At 31.4% G+C, this 24,695-nt stretch overlaps 1 protein-coding gene across 1 annotated transcript; it reads right to left on the reverse strand.

Annotated features, from left to right (window-relative positions):
* Positions 1 to 896: 896 nt before the first annotated feature.
* On the reverse strand, positions 897 to 23,850 carry LOC127703109 (vacuolar protein sorting-associated protein 35-like). Its single transcript, XM_052207551.1, has 17 exons — positions 23,753 to 23,850; positions 20,178 to 20,276; positions 19,125 to 19,221; positions 18,603 to 18,726; positions 17,566 to 17,751; positions 16,652 to 16,868; positions 16,296 to 16,379; positions 15,990 to 16,099; positions 12,584 to 12,680; positions 11,605 to 11,753; positions 10,495 to 10,702; positions 9,337 to 9,492; positions 8,748 to 8,870; positions 7,301 to 7,480; positions 6,297 to 6,533; positions 3,390 to 3,533; positions 897 to 2,349 (listed from the first exon to the last, which is right to left on the reverse strand). The coding sequence occupies exons 1-17, from the start codon at positions 23,759 to 23,761 to the stop codon at positions 2,170 to 2,172; spliced, it is 2,400 nt and encodes a 799-aa protein (XP_052063511.1). The 5' UTR covers positions 23,762 to 23,850; the 3' UTR covers positions 897 to 2,169.
* Between the last annotated feature and the right edge of the window lie 845 nt (positions 23,851 to 24,695).

The raw sequence follows: 24,695 nt of genomic DNA on the forward strand, positions 1-24,695 counted from the left end.
AGAGAAGATTTTTCTAAATGTTTACGACAATGGATGCCAAGTGATGCTAAAAAGCTCACATGGCCTTTAAACTAAAAAGCTAAAAGTGTGGGAATGCACTTTAATATCACTACGTAGCTTGTATCAAATTGTATTCAATTACTAACTCAAGCATATATGAAAGTATATATTTAAATTTTAGTAGATGTTCTTTTTTAATCAGTAGATGATTAAAATGGTACTTTAAACTTTCAAAAAAGTTAAAAAGGCCAAATAAACTACTAAGGTGAAGAGCATTGAGATCCCAAAATTCCAAAAGGTTTTGCCAAATATGTCTTTAATTCAGAATTCTACACCATCTTTAAAATCTGGGTGATACCTTTAGAACATTAACATTTTGAAACAAGGAACTTTCGTGACAGATTTTATTTTCCTTTTCTACTTTCAGAAATCTGAAACCAAAATATTTTGTCTGTTAACTGAATATAATGTCCTGGATAAGATTCTACAAGAATTACTGTACAGCAAGATAATGCACTGTTAGTATACAGATGGCTATCTTTTTCTTAAACAATAAATCACCATTTCTTTTTTGTTGAATTCAATGTAAAAAATCTATCTCAAAAACCAATCTTTACATCAGTTCTTTAATTGTCCCTTTAACCCCAATTAGTTTCTTATCTGATAAAATATATCGTAACTGAACAAAACAAATCGGAAACTTCATAAAGAATCTAAAGGAAAAAAAAACATCAAAATTGAACTTAAAGTACTTAAGAAGTTCCAACTTTTGTCTTTTGGACATTTTTACCATTTATATCACTGCCTATTTACGTGTAGTATTAAGTAAAAGGGTCAAAAGAACTTAAAGGAAGCCATGGCAAAATAAAAGAAGTAGTAATAAATAATATAAAAAGTATTTCTAAATATTTTATTCTGTATACACAGACAACAATAACAGCTAAAACAGATGAAGGAAAACATACTCCTGTTTATGACGAAAGAAAGTACATCAAATTTTATTACAAGTGTCTTATATCTCAATAAATATGTATTGCAGGAGTCCGAAACAAATTAATTCAGTTTTGATCTATATTCACATACAATCAACACTGCAATGCAGACAAATAGTTGCTGTAATTATTTACACTGCATTAAAGTATAAATACTACATGGATTCACTATTTATTCATTGGATACTAATTTTCATGGATTTCATGGGTACAGAGGAACCATGAATTTAAATGTTAAACGAATTTCAAATATCTATTGAAATGTATGCTGGCACTGGCAAAACTACAAAATCAAATATCAATGAATTTGCAAGTGTTCCCCAAAACACAAAAATTGATACCCACGAAAAATAAATGAATTCATAGTAGTATAAAAAGTGCAAAATCTGTTACATAGTTACACAAGTGAAAGTTGTTGACAGCTAATGCCCCTGTAATTACTAGCACACATAAATTCTGAATGTACAGTTATTCAGTGCAGTTTATCCAAAAAAATAAAGAAAGATTTGCACAAATGTGCAGATGAGAAAATTCAACTTAGGAATAAATAGAACCAACACTTAAAAAATTCTGGCCATTTTGCTCAAGTTTGTTTTTCATGATTCGAAAAGTTTACTGATCCTTAACCATATCAATACTTTTTAATTTATAATAAAACAATATTCATATTGTACAAAAACATTAAAAATCATGGCTCATACAACTGTAGGGGAAAGTGATGTCTCTCGTATAGTCTAACAGAAACAAGTAGTAAGATTTTAGTAGTTAAGTGATTTTAGGTCCTGACAACATGTGCTGGTTCACTTCTTAAGCTTAACTGTTTGGCAAGCACATAAACTAATTTAATCAAGCAAACTGTCCCCGTATCATGTTGACTTCATAAGTCCTTGCATTCTTCCCTGTATCAAAGTGTGTATGCATTACTGTAAATTCAGAAATTATTGTGAATAATGCGACTGGTTGAGTATTGCAATAATAAGAGCTCAAATTATGATATCAGATACATATATCTGTTTGTAGATTTTCTTAAAATGGCAATAGTTAATCTCACATGTTGTCCTTTCTATAAAAAATGTAATTATAAATGCACACAATAAGTTCTGAATTTACAGTATTCAATTATCAAACCAAAGACAGATCAACAACTGAGTATGATTTCCCAAAAACTAAATGTCTGTTAAACTGATAATGATTCATATGACACTCCTTCACTTTCTGGATTCTCTTTTTTGAGACGTAAATGGTCCAATGTATTTTGAAAATGTTTATTTATCTGTTCAGTTTCTTCATTGGCTTCTAAACTAGGTAATGTCTCTTTTATCTTAGTTATCAACTGGTTTAATACTTGAACTGTCACCTGAAAACAGAAAAGAAACAAGTTGTTTTATAGTTACAGAGTGTTGGCATGTGTAACCTTCTTTTCAAAATTGATTGGATTAACATTTGGTGGATATTTTATGATTGGCAACTGTCCCATATCTTCTAATATCCATGCCCAGTTTTATATCTTGTCTCATTTTTGTTAACAAGAATTTATAAACTCTCTTTGCCATCAGGTATATTTATGCAAGTATAAAAAATAATATTTATAAAGCATGCCAGAGGACTCTCAGGGAAGGAGTAAATTTTGCATTTCCATGAAAACAAGAATTCCTGATTACACAACTACTTTATATACTGACCTGTTTAATACTTACTGTGATAGTTAATAAGGGTTATTACTTTGTCGACTTTACTTATGTTCTATCATACTAAATGAGGTCATTTAGGTATGTTGACTGGAACATCAGATGTTATTTTAAAACAACACACAGTATACACACATTGTGGTCAAGTTTCTTTCCAAGTCACCAAGTAGTTTTATGAAGGAACTTCTTTCCAAAGATATTAAAGTTTGAATGCTGGAATTGCACACAATGAGTTGGGAAAACATCATAATAGCTCTTTGGGCCAGGTGGAATAAATAATCTTGCTCATTCCCAAGTTAACTAGCCTACAGGTCTTGTTGTGCAAATATGCTAATACTAAATAAAAAATAAGCATTCTAAATTGTATTGTTATAAATTAGACTTAGTTTTCCTCTTATCATTTCACATTGCAATGTCAGAGCTTTTTAACACCTACTATAAGGTACGGGTTTTGTTCATGTTTGAAGCAGTACCGTGACCTATAGTTGCTAACGTTGATGTGATATGGACTCTGGTGGATAGTTGTCTCACAGGCAATCATACCACATTTACTTATTTTTATATTCTTCTAAACAGGATAGTATACAGCATGTAAGATTTCTGGATTCCATTAGACATAATCTATGAATTTGTGTTAACTACCATTGCGAGCTAGATTGACATACCCAACAACAAAATTTTCCAAAAGCTTTAATTGTTAGACTCTCACCTGATCACAGCCTTTCTCATAGTAGTAAATATAATGATTGAGTAATTCCACAAAAAGTTGAACTTGTACAGAACTATCCATACACTGGTTTGCTATCTTAACACCTTTCTTTAAACAATCTGTTACACGTTTACCATCCTTCATCTAAAAATAAATAAGAATAAAATTTGAAACATTTAATTCACGTAATAATGTTTAATTTCTTTAAAATTGCATTAACTGTATTTAAGGCTATGAAATGACACAAGTTGGTGAAGTGACCTAATTTCTGTCAGCAATCATATCTCATTCAATCTCATACCAGAGGCAGAAGTCTTTAATCTGTTTAACCTTACAGTGTTCCAGCTAGGATTTCAAAAGGGCAGGGAGCCAATCATGAAAAGGGCACTTTGGCACGATGATTGATATTTCAAAAAGAGCATGTCAAACATTGTCTTATGTTTACTGCAGGGGTTTCAGTGAGGAGTTTTGAGGGGGTTTAGTAACTTTTACTCTAGATGAAAATCAACCTTATTTTGGGTAACAGTATTAAAGGGACCATGCAAGGACGTATATTACTAGCTCAGTCTTCCCTAGAACATTTTTGATGCATGGTAGGTCTAAGGTTAAGTTGCTATGCAGAGCGCAGCGGCGTTTTGTAGAATTCTTTTTATTTCATTAGTGAAATGAATTGTGCATGCCAGTTAAAATACTACACTAGATCTGCAATACAGTCAGGAACAATACCTTACATTTTCTCTGGGGGCCAACCTGGATCCCAAAACTTTTTTCCAAGGGCCCAGTAGAAATTTTAAGGCCCTACCAGGGTATTTTTACTACAGGTACATACTTATTAATAGTCTTGAATGTTCTTAAAAAGGCAACAATATATGTTTGAAATGCCTAATACACGTAGCCCAGTGTTTCTGATTATGATACAAATAATAAATGAATTATAATAAACCACATTGAGTTTTTCAGAATTAAAATCCATTTAACCATGTCTTTTCAGACTGTTAAACTTATATTTGTAATATTATATATAAAAAATCCCCCCCCCCACTTTTCCGTTTTACACACCCCTAGATGTAGAGTATTAAAGTATTATCAGTTTCACCCCAAGAAAGTATTCATTTTTAATGAAATAATCTTAGCAGTTATTGCGAACCCAATGAAAGTTTTCCACAGTGCCATCTCTATCTTGACCAGGTATTTAAACTTTTGTAAGTTCACCTGTTCTATTGAATGAATACAATAGCTATTTTTCTGTGTGTAGTTTATTCACTGGGACCTGAGTAAAAAAAAATTCTTATATATAGACAAAAATACTTTTTTTATACTCATTAACTGCGTGTGATGATGTATTTATTCAATATTAATAATATATTTTCATTCAGTTTAATATAAACATATATAACATCGCATGCAGTTTTGAGTATAAAACATGTATTTTCCTCTATTTACAAGATGTTTTTTTTACTCAGGTAAATTAATCAATGAGTGATAGATTTCTCTTAGAAGAAATTTAAAGGTCCCAGAGAAAAAACTACATGGAGAACAATAGCTATTGTATTCATTCAATAGGACAGGTGAACTTGCAAAAGTTTAAATACCTGGTCAAGATAGAGATGGCACTGTGGAAAACTTTCATTGGGTTCGCAATAATCAATATGAAAATATTACTGTCTATAAATAACAATGAAATGTAACTGTTTCTTGTTAAAGGGGCTTTCCGAATTTTCCCGCCAAAAAAGCACATGGCTTTCAACAAATGTAAACAAAGCAGTCAATTTGTGATCATGGATTACAGCTTTAATTAATTTAATTTGGATATAGATATTCAATGACAGGTACAGTCAAGCATTGTTTTTACTTTCTTCTGGATTAAAACTAGTTTAACAGATCAATTTAAAAAAAAAAATCTTTGACATATTAACAACAGACGATCTATGGATACATCAAACGCAAATTGTCATCTTTTGAGAAATATTGAAATTGAAATGCTCACTGACCGAATTTAATGAGAAAAATTATTACAATGGTCAATTATGAAGTTTAATTAACGGATTAATGACCCATCCGATGTTGATAAGAGGATTATCTGTATTCACAACTTATTAGGTTCACCACTTATTACACCTGCTGTAAATGTTAATTAGCTGAGGGTCATAAACTTGTCAGAAATATGAAGACAGGTAGAATAATTGTATTTTCATCAAAATATTACAGCAATAAAGGCATGGACATACGAAAAAGGGCAGACAGCGTCTTAAAAAGGGCACAGGGCGTCAGAAAAAGGGCACAGGGCGGCACTAGGTAAAGGGCGGGCGGACCGCCCTGTGAAAACGACCTAGCTGGAACACTGCCTTAGTCATAAGACCATGTCTAGATCTTGAACACCAGAAGATTCACTTCCTCACAATATACTATTCTTCTTTTTTGGAATAAAGGATAAGGGCTTTTATATAAAGCTTTAACTGTTGTGACTTAATCCTCTGTTTTGCTTATTTATTAGCATCCAGACATTTTCATATTATCTGTGATTGTGTTTTGAAATTTCATAACATTATATACTTTTGAATTCACATTTCAAATTTTATCTAAGTTTTGCAATCTTTCACAAATAAAAAAATTCTCAGTTAGACCTTATAATACAATGAAGAATCCTAAACCATGAAATTAAATGTATCTCAAGTATAAACAGTAAAGTCTGTCTGGACCAATCCAATTTTGAACTTAAAAATATGGTTCAGAATTAATCAATGTTAAGTTACTCAAGTTACATCATTAATGAATATTCATCATATGAACAGATGCAACAGTTAAACAGCTTTCTGTTTTCAACAGAGTAGACCTTTGTTTTTGATTGAAAGTATCTCTTCTTTCCTTTTGATTGGACGCTCCTAATTTCTATTTGATTAAACATACCTCCCCTTCTGATGCAGCAGACTCCCCTGACCAGAACAAATGTGAACACGTTGACACACCCCTGCATTGGTCTGGTTTCTTTAGAAGTTTAGACGCAGCTAAAGCACACTGTGTCCGCAGAGGTTCGTGGTTCTCCTCACCAAAACATGACATTTGTTCTAAAGTTCCTATTATTAATGAAATAGCTGCCAACTGAGCTTTACTGTCACTTATTTCATCTTCATATAAAGAGAAAGCCTGAAAATCCAGAAATTTATATAATACTTTGTGTGAAATTCAGTAAGCAGAAAATTAAAGACCTCCATACTTTTAGTAAGATCATGAACTTTTACCTGGGGAAATAATTTTTTTGTTAGTATTGTAAACAACAAATATATTTGTTATGACTTTACAACTACAACTTTCACTTAACCAGCACAAAGATTTGATATGGATATTTGTTTTTCTGTAGAATATTAAAACTGCAAAAGTGTTCTTTCATTTAACACAAATATACATATTCCACCATTGAAACATTTTTCTGCTACAAGTTGTTATATTTTTTAAATAAAGCATAATTGCTATATTCTCCACATCCTCACTACGGTAATGTTTTAAAAAAAAAAACAAAGCAATTCAACATTATAATTGATTTCAACCACTGCTGATTTGAGAACAAACAAACCATACATAATTTATCAGAAAATAAACACAAGGTTGGGAAAATGTAGAAGTCTGCAGGGAATCAGAAAACATACTACTCTTTTTTGATTGAGATTAAAATATTATTTTTTCTATAATATCAAGCGTTCTCTGTAGTATTGCCTTTTTTCAATCAATTAATCAATTAATCAATCAATCATATTTCTGTAGCATATAAACTAAACTTTCAAAGAGATCATTAATTTGCCTGTGACATTAAATCATAAGCAGCAATTTCAAGATTTTTCATGGCTTCATTAATTTACTTGTGACCTAGATTTATAAGCAACAGTTTCATATTTTTCAATGCATCATTAATTTACCTGTGACATAAATTCATAAGCAACAGTTTCATGATTTTCAAATGCTACTTGTCCAGCTGCCATGGCACCTTGTAAATAAAGCCGTAATGGAATCTCTGCCATTTCTGCTTTTATCAGAGCTCCTATTGTTTGGTGACAAAAGGAAAATATTTTCTGACATTTCTTTTCCCAGTTTTCATCCTGAAATCAAATTGAAAAGAAAATTCCAAATTTCTACTAAAATTCATATTGAAAAGAAAAGTCAAATGACCTAAATAATGTATATATATATCGAAATTTCTTCCATCAGAATATAGATGCAGAATGTAAAAGAAAACAAAAATCTTGTTTCAAACAAACTGTTCACAGTTAATATATCAAAATTAAATGTTTCATGTGTTTAAAATATAATTAACACACATGAACATTTTAATATATTAACCGTGACCAGTTTGTTTGAAACAATATTTTTGTTTTCTTTTATTTAATCAACACAGTTGTTGTCATTTTTACAAATATTTGAATCTTTAGACTGGCAGTTTAATAACTTTATTATACTCAATTTGTATATATATAGAGTGACGTGAATAAAGCGTGAATTCAATATACAATGATACATTTTTATCTTAATTATATATTTTCAAGAATTGAAGTTGAGTGTCCTTTTGTCAATTGTTTTTCAAATTTACACCATTTATACAAAGTTTCCAGATTTTAGTGAGTTTTAGCAATAACTGTCATCAGGTATGCACAAGACAAGTGTGGAAAATTATTAATTTATTTTAGTACATGTATTTAGTATTGACCTTTAACTTTTTTTATTCTAATTCAATTGAATGGAAATGAATGAATAAGATGATCTGTTCTTAAAAAAGAAAGCAAAAGGTCAGTCTACATGACATTCCTATGATGATACTTCGGGTCATTCTGCAAAATTTGGTAAATGAATGTTAAATAATCTTTTTATGAAACTTTTAAATTAAAAAGAGGCAACAGTAGTTTACTGATGTTCAAATCTCGTATATATCCACTAAGAAGATAGTAATCATGGTAAAATAAATGGAGAATGTGTCCATGGGACACAGATGATGGGGCCCCCATTTGCATATAACGTTATAAAGGGACATAACTCAAGAACAGTAAAAGTGACACAGCCCAAATTCAAACTTGATCTGTGTTTTGTATTAATAAGCATTCTGTATCAATTTTATAGCATTTGGTTGAGGCAAACTAAAGTTAGAGAATGGAAACTAAATTTGGAACGTAGGGACATACATACGGACAAGGGTAACACTTAATGCCCCCTCCACCGCAGCAGGGGCATAAAAACAAAAAAAATGAGGGAATCGCATGAACTTCATAAGATTTTTAATGAAGCTGACTAAATATCATATGTATATGCCATTTTTGTCAGGAATAAAGAATTCTGTTCTTGATGAAGTATTGAATGTTGATTCAAATAAAATACCTCTTCTTGGATCTCTCTGTACTTCGTAGAAAGTCTGTATGCAGAAAATACTATTGGAGGTAATGTAAACTTTATTCTTTTGTCTCCACCATTACCAAAATGTTTCCGTGCTGTATTTAAAATCTGCAAAGAAATAAATAAAGTTAGCTATATCAGGCAAACTCTTCTGTCAAAGTAAGTTGATCCTCATTGTGTAAGAGTTGTTGATCCATTAATACATACATGGTACTCAGGGACAGAACTTTGAAAATGTGGTTACCATATATAGAGGTTATTTTAGAATTTCTCTTACATTTTCACTGTAAAAAATCTCCACCATAGTTGAGATTTTGAAGTGCCTTCCCAGCTTCCAATGTATGTTTTCATGGAACAGCCTTGAACAGGTTTCTAATTGAAATTTTTAGAGTTTATAAAATGCAGCAAAATGTTATTACAATTTAGAAAATTGATATAGAATCTATGTGAAGGACAGATAACTCTAAAAAACTAATTTCAGACAGAAAGAAAATGAGTCTACCAATATATTCTATATAAACTGCAAAGAAATATTGCTGCATTCAGTGACATTTCTTCTATAAACATTTCTTACTAGATATTGCTGATTCAGATCTTCTGCTTCTAACAAGTGAATAAATCTTCCCATGATTCCCTGTTCTTCTGCAAAGTCTTCTGGGTCATCTGCTTCCTCTGGTTGATCTGATTGGTCCTGGACTAGAACACTAACAATTCCTAAGATGGAATCAACCTATCAAATACAACAAATAAAAGATGCTAACTGAAAAGTGATAATCCCTCTTTTATATCGTTTTGTGATGATTATGGCAGTATGATGTCCAGGGGTTAGTGTTAAGTTAGATGCATATTCCTGAATAGAAAATGCTTTATACTAGACAGACATGCTGAGTAAGATTTTCAAAATGCTAGTTCACAAGGTTACTGTCCACAGGAAGACAATGTCATCTTTCCAGGACACAGAACTCTTGACTCTGGACTGACCAGTTTTTGCTTTTACTTCCTAATACATATATTTTCAATGAATCAAGACAGTACATTTTGGAGTTTTTTGGCCCTGCAATTTTTTTGCAAGAGAAAAAGATGCACACAAATAATACATCCTATGTGATTATCTATCTGGGGCAAGGGTTTTGCTTTATACCATTTCTTATTATGCATCAGTCAAACAGTAAAGATGTGAGGCAATTTTACTATTTTCGTAAAGTTATTATTATTTCATGGCTGTAAAACCCATTCTAAAAACATATTTTAACCAAAACTGATATGTTTTTTTCAAAGTACATAGATTTAACATATAATTCTACAAATTAGAAAAACTGATTAAAATTGAATTGCATTGATGTTAAGACTTATTTAAACTATACTACACCTTGGTTTTCAATTCGATACTTGAAAACACAATCTTAATTTGCATGAATTATCAAAAATATACAAATATATATTAAGATGTAATAATATTTTACTTTTACTGTACAAAATACTGATAGAACTTTTCAATTTTCTTATATATTTATATTCAACTACGTTTACTAACTATCCCTGCAAAGTTTCAGATTACACTTCCAAGTAATAATTGAATGATTACACATTTATTGAAAGAAATATCAAAGAAGATCATTTTGTAAGGCTCAGTTAATCCAATATGCTATATGAACTCGGTTTGCAAAGATTGGGTTAAAACATGAAAATGCATACTATATAAGGTGTTAAATGCTGCATGTAAATGTTTTACCTGTTCTTGACTTGGTATGAGGGTTTCGTTTTCCAAAGCATTATTTATAATATAACAACTCATGATCTTCCTGCTCTGGTAGTCAAAGTACTCAAACATTGGTCCAAAATGTTGTAACTGTAAAACTGTTAGTATATTGTTATAGGTATCCACTGGAATCTTCATCAGTCTTATTAACTCCTTAGATACTGGACTGCCATGCTCTAAACTAAGAAACAAAATAAATAATTAGTATTATAAGTCAACAATATCCAAAGCCATATGTCATTTAATAAATTCTGAAAAGTGTTACTGAATATAATGAGATATACAGTGTGAATAAAATGAGATATATACAGCTATATAAGAGAATAAGTTGTTGTCCTGTTGAAACTTATCCTTACTTTTTCGATAATTTATAAATAAGTTTATTACATTTCCTTCTTTAACTAACACACATGTTTTCTAATTATTAACGTTTTTCTTTAATTATATGATGGTCTACCTTCAAGGACCAAAACTCTCACATATAAAACTGAAAAGTGTCATATTTTTATACTTTTGATTCATAACTAATTGCATATTTTATTAAAGTATCAGCTTGAAATAATAATTGATTTCAGTTTATTCCATTTTTCTAGAAATTTGTCACCTTTTTCTACCTTATTTTATGGTTTTATATGTGGTGCCACTCCTTGCCCATTGAAGAATTTAAGATTTTTAGGGCCAAAATTGAGAGCTAGTGAATCAACTCCTTTGTTAAATAAGTATGATTCATTTTCAAAAGCTAAGAGTTAATTTTTCATATTGAATTTTAAAACACTATTTGATGTAGTTATAGTAATCATATATTTTGTCCAGGAATTAAACAATTTTCACATTAAAATGTTAAATATACTTCTGTCAAAAAATGCTTTTATACCAGCATATGTAGGTGTAAACAAACACATAAAGGCCTTCCAATGATGGAATATTTTTTTAAAAGTTAATATGATTGTTTCTGGACTGACCAATTGCAATGATATTGATCTCTATATTCATATTCATTTCCAATTTTGTTTTCAGTTGGTATACTCTTTTGTTCTTAGGTTTATCAAAGATATATTTGACTGATTATCAATCTAAACCTACTGATCAAGATTTAGTCTGTTAAATATCTCCTCTGTTGTTTCTAAGACTTTATCTACATATTCCACTTTATCAGGGTAACACTTCAGAGCTAAGTTGATCAGAGCTACTTGTAAAGAAACAATATCTTCTGGTGGCATATCTGGTCTATTCTAAAACAAAGAGAACAAAGTCGTTAACATTTTTTTCAAAAAGAGATGTAGTTTTTTATAAGGTCAGATAATTTTATATATAGTAAATAAAAGAATAAAAGAATAATATCTGTATTTATTATCACAATTTTCTGACCACTAGTCACATTTTATGATCACAGTTGCAAAACCTCTGACCAGTTATTCTCAAGGTCATTTTATTCATTCTATTACCTTTTGCTTACACTGTATGTACATTTTGTATATTAAACACAAATCTTGAATATATATTAACCAAAGATTTTGATTAATTTTAATCTACTGTTAACCAACTAATTTTCATAGATATCTCTTTTCAAGGATACTTGTTTTGGCATTTAGTATTTGCTATCCCACTTCCAAGCTATCTTTTTTTGAAATTTTGTGACTTTGTTAATGTATTAAGAAAAGAGAAGTTCAATGTTTTACGTATTTGCGACGATTTATATTCATGTTGTATTTTTTTCATGAAAGTAAAGTCAATAAATTGCTCACTTAATTAGTTTGTTTACAGTATTAACACTTTTTTAGACTCGGGGCAATTTACAGCCTGATATATTATATTGACATCTGTTAATTATAGAAGACAGTAGGTATGTTGACATAGATGTTTTTGTGTTGATGACTTGCTGTCTCAATGAAGTATACCCCACATTTCCTTTTACTCATACTTGTTGTCTAGATGCTGTTAATTTAGGGTATCAATATGCAGAAAACCTGGTAATTTAAATATGTGTCAAAATAAAAATAAGTAATGAGCAGCCATGTAGTGGATTGATTAAGTTACTTCTTGATTAAATGACCAAACAAACCTGAATAACTTGTGCAATCTGTTGGGAAAATATATCAAACAATTGTATTTCTGGTGGAATACCAGTTCCTTCTTCATTCTGTGCAAACTGTGCTAACCTGTAAGATACACAAAATAGTTAATGTTGTCATTACATTTTAAAATATAAAAGAAATAATACTGGTACAAATGTTAATACATATATATATATATATTTCTCTAATTCTTCGTCAATTTATCCCTTTCTGCACCCATTGTATAAAAAAATTTAATCAACGTGTGGTTCGTTTGATCTCAGTCCTTCATTGGTTAAAATCCGATTATGATGTCAAATTTTCTTGATTTCCTCTAAAATTCCTATTGTGATGGCATGAAAAAAGGCGACCATGCCTGATGACGTCACATAGAAAGAACACATCTTTTTGCAGATCATTCGAAAAGAAGGAATAAATTTGCCTGCGTATTGTTTGAAAATCATTAGAGAAACAGATTCCACCACCAAATCTCGTGTAATACGATATTTATCCACTCTCGACAGTTAAATTTTAAATATTTAAAACGCTCGGCGAGTCTCGCGTTATAAATTTGAAAATTTAACTGTCTCGAGTGGATAAATATCGTATCACACTCGATGCAGTGGTAGAATCTATATATATATATATATATAAAATGACTGAATAATAGCCAACGATAAATCTTACGGGGCGATGGATCATATAAATATGATACAGTACACTACAAAATATAATATATAACCAGTCTAAAAGGGTACAACATCACCAAAAAATGACAATAAACGAACAAATGTAACTATAAATATTTCGGATAACAGATATCCTTCATCAATATGAGCACGATGTAAAATGAATCAGATAAATCTATTCTGAAAAAAAAGTGAAACAGTTTCACCCGAACATCATATGTAGAGACGCTAATAAATTTTTAAAATTTCCAAAAAACGACTCAAAGACATGCCTAAAATGAAAATAGTAATTATAGATATGAACTGGCACAACTTTAAAATTCCAAAATGACGTCAGTTAAGATGTTACAACAGCTGCTTATAAATACATTCCCAAAAGAACAGCACTGATTGATATAAGCTGGTAAAATATGACAAACAGAGGCTGCGTATTTATCATTCCAAATAAATAGCAGTTTTATAATGAAAAGAAAAAATAATAGTAAATTTGGGCTAAGGTTAAAAGTTGGACGTGGATGCGTACTTGTATATCCCTACCAAATGAAAAGAACCCTGGTATTTAAACTAGTAAAATTCCAAAAGAATCCTTAAAACTGTAAGAGTCAAGTAAAGATGCCGGAGTAACTAGAAACAAATGATGTCAGGAAAATGAGTGATGGTAGGGAAAATGAGTGACTTATTCTATGTTTTTTCATTTATGCCCTCTGGGGAAACTGTCCTTAGCTTTCTTATCCAAAACCTTTCCCGAGCAAGTCTTTCGGCCCTTGACCAACCCTCGTTGTGGTCTATGATTGTGATTGTAAGGTTTTTGAGATCAGCTTGGGCGTGCCCAGGTGATCTCAAATGACGACTTACAGGGAGGTTGGGCTTGCAGGTGTAGTCACTTCGATGACCATTCATGCGTTTGTTGAAAGGCTGTTCTGTCTCGCCAATATACTGCATGCCACATCGACACTGAAGAAGGTATACAACATTCTGTGTTTTGCAAGTTACATTACAAAATATAGTGTACACAGACCCAGTGGAGTGGCAAGTAAATGTTTGAGTATTCAGTATTTGTTGGCAAGTCAGACATCGTCTGTTACCACACGACTTGCACCATCCTGCAGTTGAACAGCTTTTATGAGGGGGGGACGTCAGCTCTCACAAATAAGTCTTTCAGACTTGCTGGTCTCCGAAAAGCTAAGACAGGAGGATTGGGAAAGATCTTGGATAATTTTGGGTGATTGGCAATAGTTTGCCAATTGGCACGGATCAAACGTGAAAGGTTAGTGAAGGCGGGATTGTATGTTAAAACAAACGGAACTATTTTGTTGCGCCTCTTCTGTTTGTACTGTAATAGGTCATTGCGGCTGTTGTTATTAGCACGCGCAAATCCCTTATCTATGTCCAATTTCTTATAACCTCGTTTGGTCAAAAAACCGCTAAGTTCCTCTAACCTTTTAGTGACAGCCTCCTCAGAGGAGCAAATCCGCTTTACTCTGAGAGCTTGACTGTACGGGATACTTTTTGTACAGTGTTTGGGGTGACATATATAGTGTAAACTTAATACGATAAATCATTATAAATTTTTATTTAAACTAGATATGGACGATGCCCCCTCTGCTTTGCCATATGCATGAGTATACATGTAGTTCCACATACTTTAGATTTGACAAACAGTGATGTTGAAGTATAACTTGTACAACTTGAAATTGTTGCGCTGTCTGTAAGACACAAATGATGCCTCCTCCTCACCATAAGAAATTATAAATTTAACACTATGTATGATCTATCTTTATTTTTGTTCTGATTGTCTACACTTGCAGGATTTAATGTTCAGCCAAAAGGTTTCAACTTTCCAGTTTTAGTAATCACCGTCCAAGTTCACTTTCTATTTCAAGTGATCAAGAAGTTCAACTTACCGGTATTGATAAAATATTTGACAATACTAAAAATCTTATCTATTGAATCAGGGACATTAAACTGTAGTAGTACAACCCATGTTTTCGATAATATAGCAAGTGAGAATGAAATGAAGTCTATCTGCCGGTTTTTGCGAATATCAACCCACCCCCTCTTTTTTGACATTTAGTACCAAAAAAAGTCCAAATACCTGGCATTTTGAGAATATTTGGAAAAAATAAAAATCCTGTGGACATGCACACCTCTATCATGTATACAAATAACCTACAAAATATCAAAGCTGTACCTTAAAAACTGTGGGAAGAGATAGCTGGACAAACCATGTATTTAATTCGGACAGGGGTAAATAAATATGTCCCCAGACATTTTGTCTCAGGGGCACAAAAAATACTTTTAGATGTGACATATCATTATTTCAATAGAAATATAAAAGTCTTTAGCATCGACTTATTTTGTTTTTGTTCTTTGACGCTTCTAAGAGGTGTATCAAGATTCTACCTTTACAGAGCACTTGATTCAACCTGTTTTTGGATGCTGCATCCTTCTATTTCAGTCAACTTAGACCACTGTAACTAGACTGTCTTGCACAGCAACAGATCTTTGGCTATTTTAGCCATAACAATATACACTATACAGTTAAACCAGTCTAAACTTAATTCTGCATACAACTGAAATTCGATATGAGGACACATAATGAATATTCATTCAATATGTGTAAACAAAGCTGTATCAATCAAGCACAACTGTCAGTTCAAAAGGTGTTCATTTTAGACAAATGTCACTAGACTACAATTATCTTTTATGTCTCTACATAACTTACCTGTCAATAAGAGATATAATGATATTTTTCACGTTGACACTTTCATGTAATTCTGCACATGCTCTTAAGAATGAATTTAAGGTCTGTAGGTGGAAGTCATCTGGAAATACCTAATAAAAATATAAAGATAATTAAGAAATGAAGTAGTCACTGATTTAGTTTATTTCACTTATATTTGAACTATTAAAGAAATAATCAAGTTGTTCATGTTGTTGTCACTTTACATTGTAAAAGTTTTTTAAATCAATGAAAGGCCATGACCATAAACCTAGAAATCCTAAACATTAGATTTGAAGTTGAGATTACCTGTATTATACATTCCATGAGATATTCCTGGGCAATAGGATCTCTACAACTGACAGCTTGTTCTAATACACCAGGTAATACAACCTAAAAATGAAATCAGCAATAAAAACTTGATCAATACATAATGTGAACTCTATTTTTTAAGTTAATATTCAAAACTCTTTCATTCACAATACAAGTTCAGTAAAAATCAACTTATTTTTGTCACTGTTTCATATCATGAATGCAGCAATTTTTCAGTTGAACCAAGATAATACTTAATCATTGTAAATAATGTATTAACCTTATTGGTACTTTTTTAGTCATTTAAAAATAGTTCACTTTTAATATTTTCTTCTATTGTCAAATATACCAACCTTTTTGTACTTATCGATATCAATACACTCAAGTTGACTAAGTCTGACCAAGTTTGTTCCTACTAAGATTCTGAGCTCACGTCTTTCCTGTTCTCGTTTGACCTTGTCCCTTGAATGACCTTGATGTTGCATACGGACCCAAAGTTTGTTCATTTCAGAGAAATTCAGCAATATGAAGTCTATAGAATCCATAACTGTTCCAGTTTCATTATCTTTTCTGTTAAAAAGAGGATAATTTTTTTTTGTAGACAACATGGAAATAAATTGAAAATTTACAATGTTAACCTTGCCTTTTTGAACTTTTATATTGCTAAAGAGACAACAAGATCAATATTTAAGAACACCTAGTTTGGTAAACTTTTGATATTCATCACTAACTATTACATATTTCTCATAATGGAACATACATGAGGGTAATTAAAAGATAAATAATTTGCTAACAGCTCCTATGAATACTATCATTCATTGACATATTACATGTTTAACCAAGCTACATTTTGTATTTTCTGTCCCAAGTTAGGAGCCTGTAATTCAGTGGTTGTCATTGGTTGCTGTCTTTCATAATTTTTGTTTGTTTATTGTTTTGTACATTAATCAGGATGTTGTTTTGTAGTTTAACTTTTTGTCATGTCAGGATCTTTTATAGCTTACTACATGCTAAATGGATTATCTCATTGCTGAAGTCTCTAGAGTGACCTATAGTTGCTTAGATATATGTCATTTGGTCTCTAGTGGAGAGTTGTTTCATTGGCAATCATACCACATCTTCTTAATTCTATATATGATAATTTTTCGCCATATCTTTTTAATGCATAAAACAGTAAAAGGTCTTTTTACCGGATTAGCCATGTAATGGGCCATTACAACTTATGTGAAGAGAAACCAATAAAACAAGAAGGATACTTTTAACTTACCCTGCTGATTCTTCCTCAACATCAGGTAAGACATTTTTTGTGCACTGTAATAAATAATTTCTGAGAAAGAGGCCCCTAAGGGGGTGTTGCACACCACGACACATTTCAACCAGATCTTTTAAAATGTCTTTCCGTGATAATTCATTGGATTTAATGTATACAACTCCAACAGTTATTAACAAATATCTGAAAATGAAACAAAAAAGTCATCAGACAGGTTCTCAGCTATATCTCTGCTCCATTAGTCTTTATTTCCTTTTATTTTTATAGCCATTGGGTCTTTGAAAATTTACCATGTCAGATTTTGAAGCATTCTGGGTATTTTTCAAATGAATTCACTAAAATTTTGTGGTTTGTTAACAATATCCAAAACACTGAATAGTGTACCAATGCTTTTTTTTATTTTTGGGTACAAATTACCCATAGTCCTTCATACTCTAAATGCCAAATTACAAACAGATAGATTTCAATCTCTACAAATACAATGCAGTGTTTTCCCCTAGAATATTAATGCATGATAAAGCCTCAAATTATTTATTTAACCCCCATCCTTCTAAATTCATGACCACCATGATCTTTTCAGTCAATATCCCATCCTTCAAAATATTTCTAGGGAAAAAAACTGCAAAGGCTAATTTAAAAACAAGAATGTGTCCATAGTAAACGGATGCCCCACTCGCACTATCATTTTCTATGTTCAGTGGACTGTGAAATTGGGATCAAAACTCTAATTTGGCATTAAAATTAGAAAGATCATACCATAACAAACATGTGTACTAAGTTTCAAGTTGATTGGACTTCAACTTCATCAAAAACTACCTTGACCAAAAACTTTACCTGAAGCGGGAAAGATGGGTGGGCGGACGGACGGACGCAGACCGAAAAACATAATGCCCCTCTACTATCGTAGGTGGGGCATAAAAATACTGAAGTTAAAAAAAATTGCTATAAGCTTTATTTTATTAATATTATGTTTTGTAACAAAAGGCTGAGTAAATCTAATTTGCTAATTCAAAAATGGGAAAAACTTTACTTACAATCTGGGAACAATATTTCCAGCATACTGCACCAATTCATATAAATCTGCCACTTTTCTTCCCTTTTGAAATTCATCCACTAAATATAGTTCTAAGTGCCTAAGTTCATCAGAAATGGCCATATCTATGATATGTTAGGGAAGGATAATTCATGAAAACAAGTTTATATAAGAAATCTTGAGTTCTTTTTTTTTCTCTCAATTTCTTAATTACAGGTATCATCATAATTATATCTTTTGATAGAATATAAAATGCTATGCATAAATTCTTTTAGATTTTTTTTAAAATCTTATTAATGCTCCAGAAGGACAAGAACGTAATTACCTTTTGCTCTACCAACCTGTCTGCTTTGCAAATATTTATATTCAAAGACGTGTTTAATTAAAAAAAAAGTTTGTAAAAGCAGCTTGTGATAATAAAAATGAATTATGTTGTTTCAAAGTGGTAAGATATATCATTGGCCATTTACCCAACACTTCTCATAATCATACAAAGTGTATGTTAGAACTTTTAGAAGGATACACAATTCATAGTAGTTTTTTGGTGTCAGCATAGAAGTTCTGAGTTCTCCTAACATAGTTGATGCATGTTTTAGACCATCCATTAGTTTTCCTTTGTCCTGAAAGAAGAACAGTAATGCAAATTAAATCAATATATACACATAACTGTAATTCTGGATAAGGAACATATACTGTGATTTCATCATTATTTGTTGGATACCAATTCCTGTGGATTTCATTGGTATAGGTAAACAAAGAATTTGAATAGTCAACGAAGCAAACATTTTCTAAAGGCTGTGTAAACAAACTTTGGGAAATTCATGAAAATACAATTTTTTATAAATCCAAGAAAATAAATGAAATTACACAGTATATTGTCATTACCTTAACAAACTCAATAGAAAATTGGTAAGACTGCATTTTTTATAAAATTTCTTTATTTTAATACATGTATGAAGTTTCTAAACATTGATGTTGTCATTATCATTGATGAGGAGCTTGAATCAGAAATATGTACCTTTACTTTTTCTGTTTATTAAAAAAATTATTTAAGAATTAAAGTTTATTCAGTTTTAGATACAGTTGAGGTGATAGGTCTGAAATGGTACATGTAAATATGGTAAATTCATAAAATAATTTGCAATATCTTGGACCTCGTAGGAGCGAAAAACTGCAAACAATAATGAACAACCTACTGTATTTGAATAGTTGCCACCGTCCAAATCCCAATTATTGGTTGCAACTCTTCAAATACAGTGTTAATCCTTTTGTAATGCAATATTTATAAAAAAAAATAAATAAAGCATTTGAAATATTAAGGAAATGTTGACTGCAAAATTAAAACTTTGTTGCAAACCACTCCTACAGTCAATAGTAGAATTAGCTGCTGAACCATAGCTCTTACTGTCCTTATGATTATAGCATGACCATGGTCCACAAATTGTCAAAAAATATCATAAGAACCATAAGAGCTTCGGTTCTGCAGCTATAGTGGAATTGACAACAAATGTCTCCTAATCAAAACTAGCTTCACATGTTGTATTGAATTAGAATAAATAGTATAAATACTACACACCAGACATCTTTTCATCTGAAATGACTGATTCTTAACAATGTTTACAGCTTCTTCTAACAACTTTTCTTGTTCCTCCTGTGGTGATAACTGTTGGGTTGGCTACAAAAGAATATATTGTCTTAATGCCAAGTTATATAATAATTTTTCTCATTTGTCAAGACTTTATTCTATTTTTAAAATAACAAATGAAAACAAGTAAATCACACACATTATTTTGTAATACATTTTACTCATGTTACTACAAAATACATTGAGTTATTCATGAATTACAGTACACACAGGGAGTATTGCATGATTCTCATAATCCAAATACTGTGAAAAACTTGGTCATACCAAAAAAATCCAGCAACTCTAAAAAAATCTTTGATGGCAAGTGGGAGAAATCAGAAGTAATCCCTCCATTTAACATGTTTATTTCCTAAATTGTTTATTATCTCAGTGTCTTTTCTCCCATTTTTAGTAGATACATCAGTGAATTGCAGTGCCACACTGTGTAATACCAGAATCAGTGTTTGAAGTACGAGAATCACTTAAAGATAAATTAGGATGACAGTTTGTAAGTAAGCAAGCATGTTTTAGTTTACCCAGTAATATTGAGTTTGGAAATGCATTTGCAGTTTTTAGAAAATTTTGTTGAACAGAATTTCAAAGATTGCCGTGGCCATCTAATTTTTCTCCCCTTGGTCATTGAGACACCTGCTGCTACAAGTACCTTTCCATGGTGACAAGCTGTGGCCTGACATTTTTGCCCCTGTGAAAAGCTGCCTGACTCTGTTACAAATATAAATTCAAAAAGAATATCAAACTACAGAATCACTCTGTCACAGGATCTTGTGTAAGATTTTTAGTAAAACATGATAATGGAGCATACGCTTTTCAACAATTTTGCATTTGAGGAGCATACGATTTCCCACAAATATGTATTATTAATTACTGAAAAATAATGATACAAAATAAATATAGGACAAATATGCACCAATAATTAAACCTATATCAGGTATCACAGCCTCCTACTTTAATGTTATAAGATGTTTTCATCAATATTTCATTATGTTCAAATACAGTCATCAGTCAATTGTAATACTTATATGAGGCATTTTTAATTACATGTACTTGAAGATGTAAGTAATATTTACTTGTTTTAGAAAATTTTATGATTTTCAAGGTTTGAATTATCTCCCCTTAATCTGCTCAAAAAATTTACGAACACAAGTAAATTGTTTTATGACCCCTTAAACTCTCAACTTCTGGGAGGTAAAAACATGCCTGAAGAGAATTTTTCTGGTTCGCTAATTAATCTTTAATTAGATTTCAACCTTTTATCTTATGAACTGAGCAAAGAAATCTGCTGTGCACAGATGTTACTGTAAGTAACTGTGCAAGGAAAAAAAAAAGCTCCCTGGAGGCTTGTAAATGAGCAGTATTTTGAAGATATTAAACAGACAAATGAGATTTTCATTGTCCATGTAAAACTATATGTTTTAAGAGAAATTCAAGAGTACAAGGAAATAAGATTTTTTACTTGTACAGTAAAAAAAATCTGAATGACTAACAGATATGATTCTACCTCCAAAATAATTTACCTGTACCATTAAATAACAAAAATTCTTGTATAAGTATTACTCCTGACTGGTCTGTATTGGATCAAGACCCAGTACGACTGTATGAGAACATAATACAGGATTAATATGAAAACACTCATTTAATAACACAATAACCAATGACTTAAAATAACCACCAAAATCTGATCGTCATTTCTGGAATCATGTCTTTTACCAGAAAAAAATCGTCAATTTCGCACGCCTTTATCATTTTTATAACTTCATTTACCAGATAGAAGGCGCGCCTGTATCCCTGCTCTATTAAAAGTTTCCAGCACTTTCATAATTGTCATTCTGTAGGGTAGTATGGAAATAATTTATGTTCCGTAAGTACGTAATCATAATTCCCGTACAACTGATGCAGGATGATCATCTTATTAGATTTTAATTTCCCAAATATTTTGTGCAGAATAAAATCAAATTTTTCACCCGTTTGCTCAACATGTGTTGGATGTGGCGATGCCTACATTTTTGTCATGTGGTGATAGAAGTCATATGACAGATTCAAATAAAAACCGTATCCCGGAACTGCCGAAATATACCAGTATACAGGATCCAAATGAACTAATTTGGTTAATTTTCATTTAAACATTTAAATGCAAGGAATCTGGAATAACCCTAAAAATCAATAATGAATTACCCTTTAACTCATATGTAAATAACCCTTTGAACCTTTTAATTTTTACATGAGTTATTTCCCACAAAATGATGTCACTGACGTTTTAACAAAATACAATGGCTGGGTTTGCAGTCCATATATAGAGTAACTAAAAACAATTATTTGAAATCCATCTGGTGCTTAGAAAAACTTTCACAAATGCCACTTTTCAGAGCCATCAATATTTTACAGAAAGAGTCTTCCTTTATTGTACATATGAGGCATTTAAAGACACACCATAATTCTCTGACGCTACGACTTCTTCTTCTGGTATACAGTTACAGCTTCATTTATATTGAAGATTACGAACTGTTGCATGCGCGGAGTATATGATTAAAATTATATATGAACAAAAATTTATCTTTAAATTTGTAGAATACTTGGTGATATTTACATGAAACAAAGACAACAAGTGATTAAAAATATGTACATTGGTATTTATAGAAATAATTTATGTTGTGGAGAACAGTTGGTGTCAACTGATCTCTATAGGTTTCAATTGTTTGACATGCTACCACAACTTGTGGTAACATGTTCCATTGAATGATTGTTTGCGGAAAAAATGACCATTTGTAACTGTCTTTAGAGGTGGATATTTGCCGAAATGTTTGGGTATGTAATTTTCTTGTTCTAGTATCTGATGGTATAAGGACTAGTGATTGAATTGCGATGAGTCCATGTATGACTTTATAGAACATGATTAGTCTGGTTTTGAGGCGACGCTCAATGAGTGAGGGCCATTGTAGTTCGTTGAACATCGATGTAACACTACTGGTGTTGTGGTAGTTGTTACATACATAACGGGCCGCACGCCTCTGTACCATTTCTAGCTTATTTTTATATTCTGCTGTGTGCGGATCCCATAAACTACAGGCATATTCAAGTTTTGGTCTCACTATGGATTGGTATGCACGGGATTTGATATTAGTGTTTGATACTTTTAAGTTTCTCCTCAGAAAGCCAAGAGATTTATTTGCATTTGATATGATGTTGTCGTAGTGATTGTTCCATTTTAAGTTAGACTGTAAGGTTATGCCGAGATATAGACTGTAGGACATTTGCGAGAGTTTCTATAATATGTATTTTCAATGGTTAATGACAGATTAAACCACAATATAACCATAGATAATTGTCTGCAGTCCGAAACAAAGATTGCGTTTCGTTTCTGTAAGTGCGATCACCAGTTTGCATGTCCTCTGACATGGTGCACTGTATCTGAGAAGCAGCACTTGAAATTTGTCAAATTTTGAAGTAAAATAATGCGTATTGATGCAGAGCGTAATCTTGAGTAGTGATTCTTTCTGTAGTTACATTACCATTTTCATTTATTAGTTGTGCTCCAAAATTAAAAACAAAATTAACATAAACTTAATCAACTTCCGTCTGGAAAACCACCCACCATTTTGTGGTCATGTGATCATTTATTAGAATAGATGACAACTCGGACCAAAGACAAGTCGGACCCAGACTTATATCCAGTTGAAATTTAATAAACCAAATGGAACTCTTTTTTAGAGCAGGTTGAAATGGCCAAGTTGGTATATTTGAATTGTTTACATCTGTTTATATGGGCTTTAAAAACTTAATGTAGGCGCTTAATTCATGATTTTTGCATCTTAAATTCTCCCTCGCCATGCTCGTCCGAATTTTAAACATTTCATTACTAAAATCATTGGTATATAAATAAAACAAAACTCTACGTATAGGTTTAGTTGCTCGCAGTAACTTTTCTCTTTTCTAGCAAGCAATGTTTAATAATATTATAAACCAACATATTATAATAACAATATTTAAAGTACAAACACAATTGTCCAATACATTTAAATGGACTGAAATCAGACTTGATATTATAATCATACATTAGTATGTGACAATAAACTTCAAACTGACTGTCGTAGTTACTGTGAGCACTTTCGATGAAATGACACCCGCAAATTTTCCATATAATACAACGGAACCCCACCTTTTAATCCGCCAAAGTATTTCACGTGTATATATTACTCATATATATTTATATCCCAAAACAAGAACCCGTTATACAACTACTCTCACTAACCAGTTTTGAACATATAAATAGTATAACTATAACACAGGGAAAACCCAAAGTCTAAACGAAAAGAAATTTAAGGATGTTCGCTCCTCTTGTTTTTGAAATTTTGCCAGATTTTCGGAATCCTCTGGTTTTATCCATGTTTCGCCATTAAAAAATTTTGTCCACTAACCCCTACTTTTCTTTTCATAATTTTATTACATATAGTT

The sequence above is a fragment of the Mytilus californianus genome, unplaced genomic scaffold (assembly GCF_021869535.1).
Source record: "Mytilus californianus isolate M0D057914Y unplaced genomic scaffold, xbMytCali1.0.p SCAF_5, whole genome shotgun sequence".
Lineage (NCBI taxonomy): Eukaryota > Metazoa > Mollusca > Bivalvia > Mytilida > Mytilidae > Mytilus > Mytilus californianus.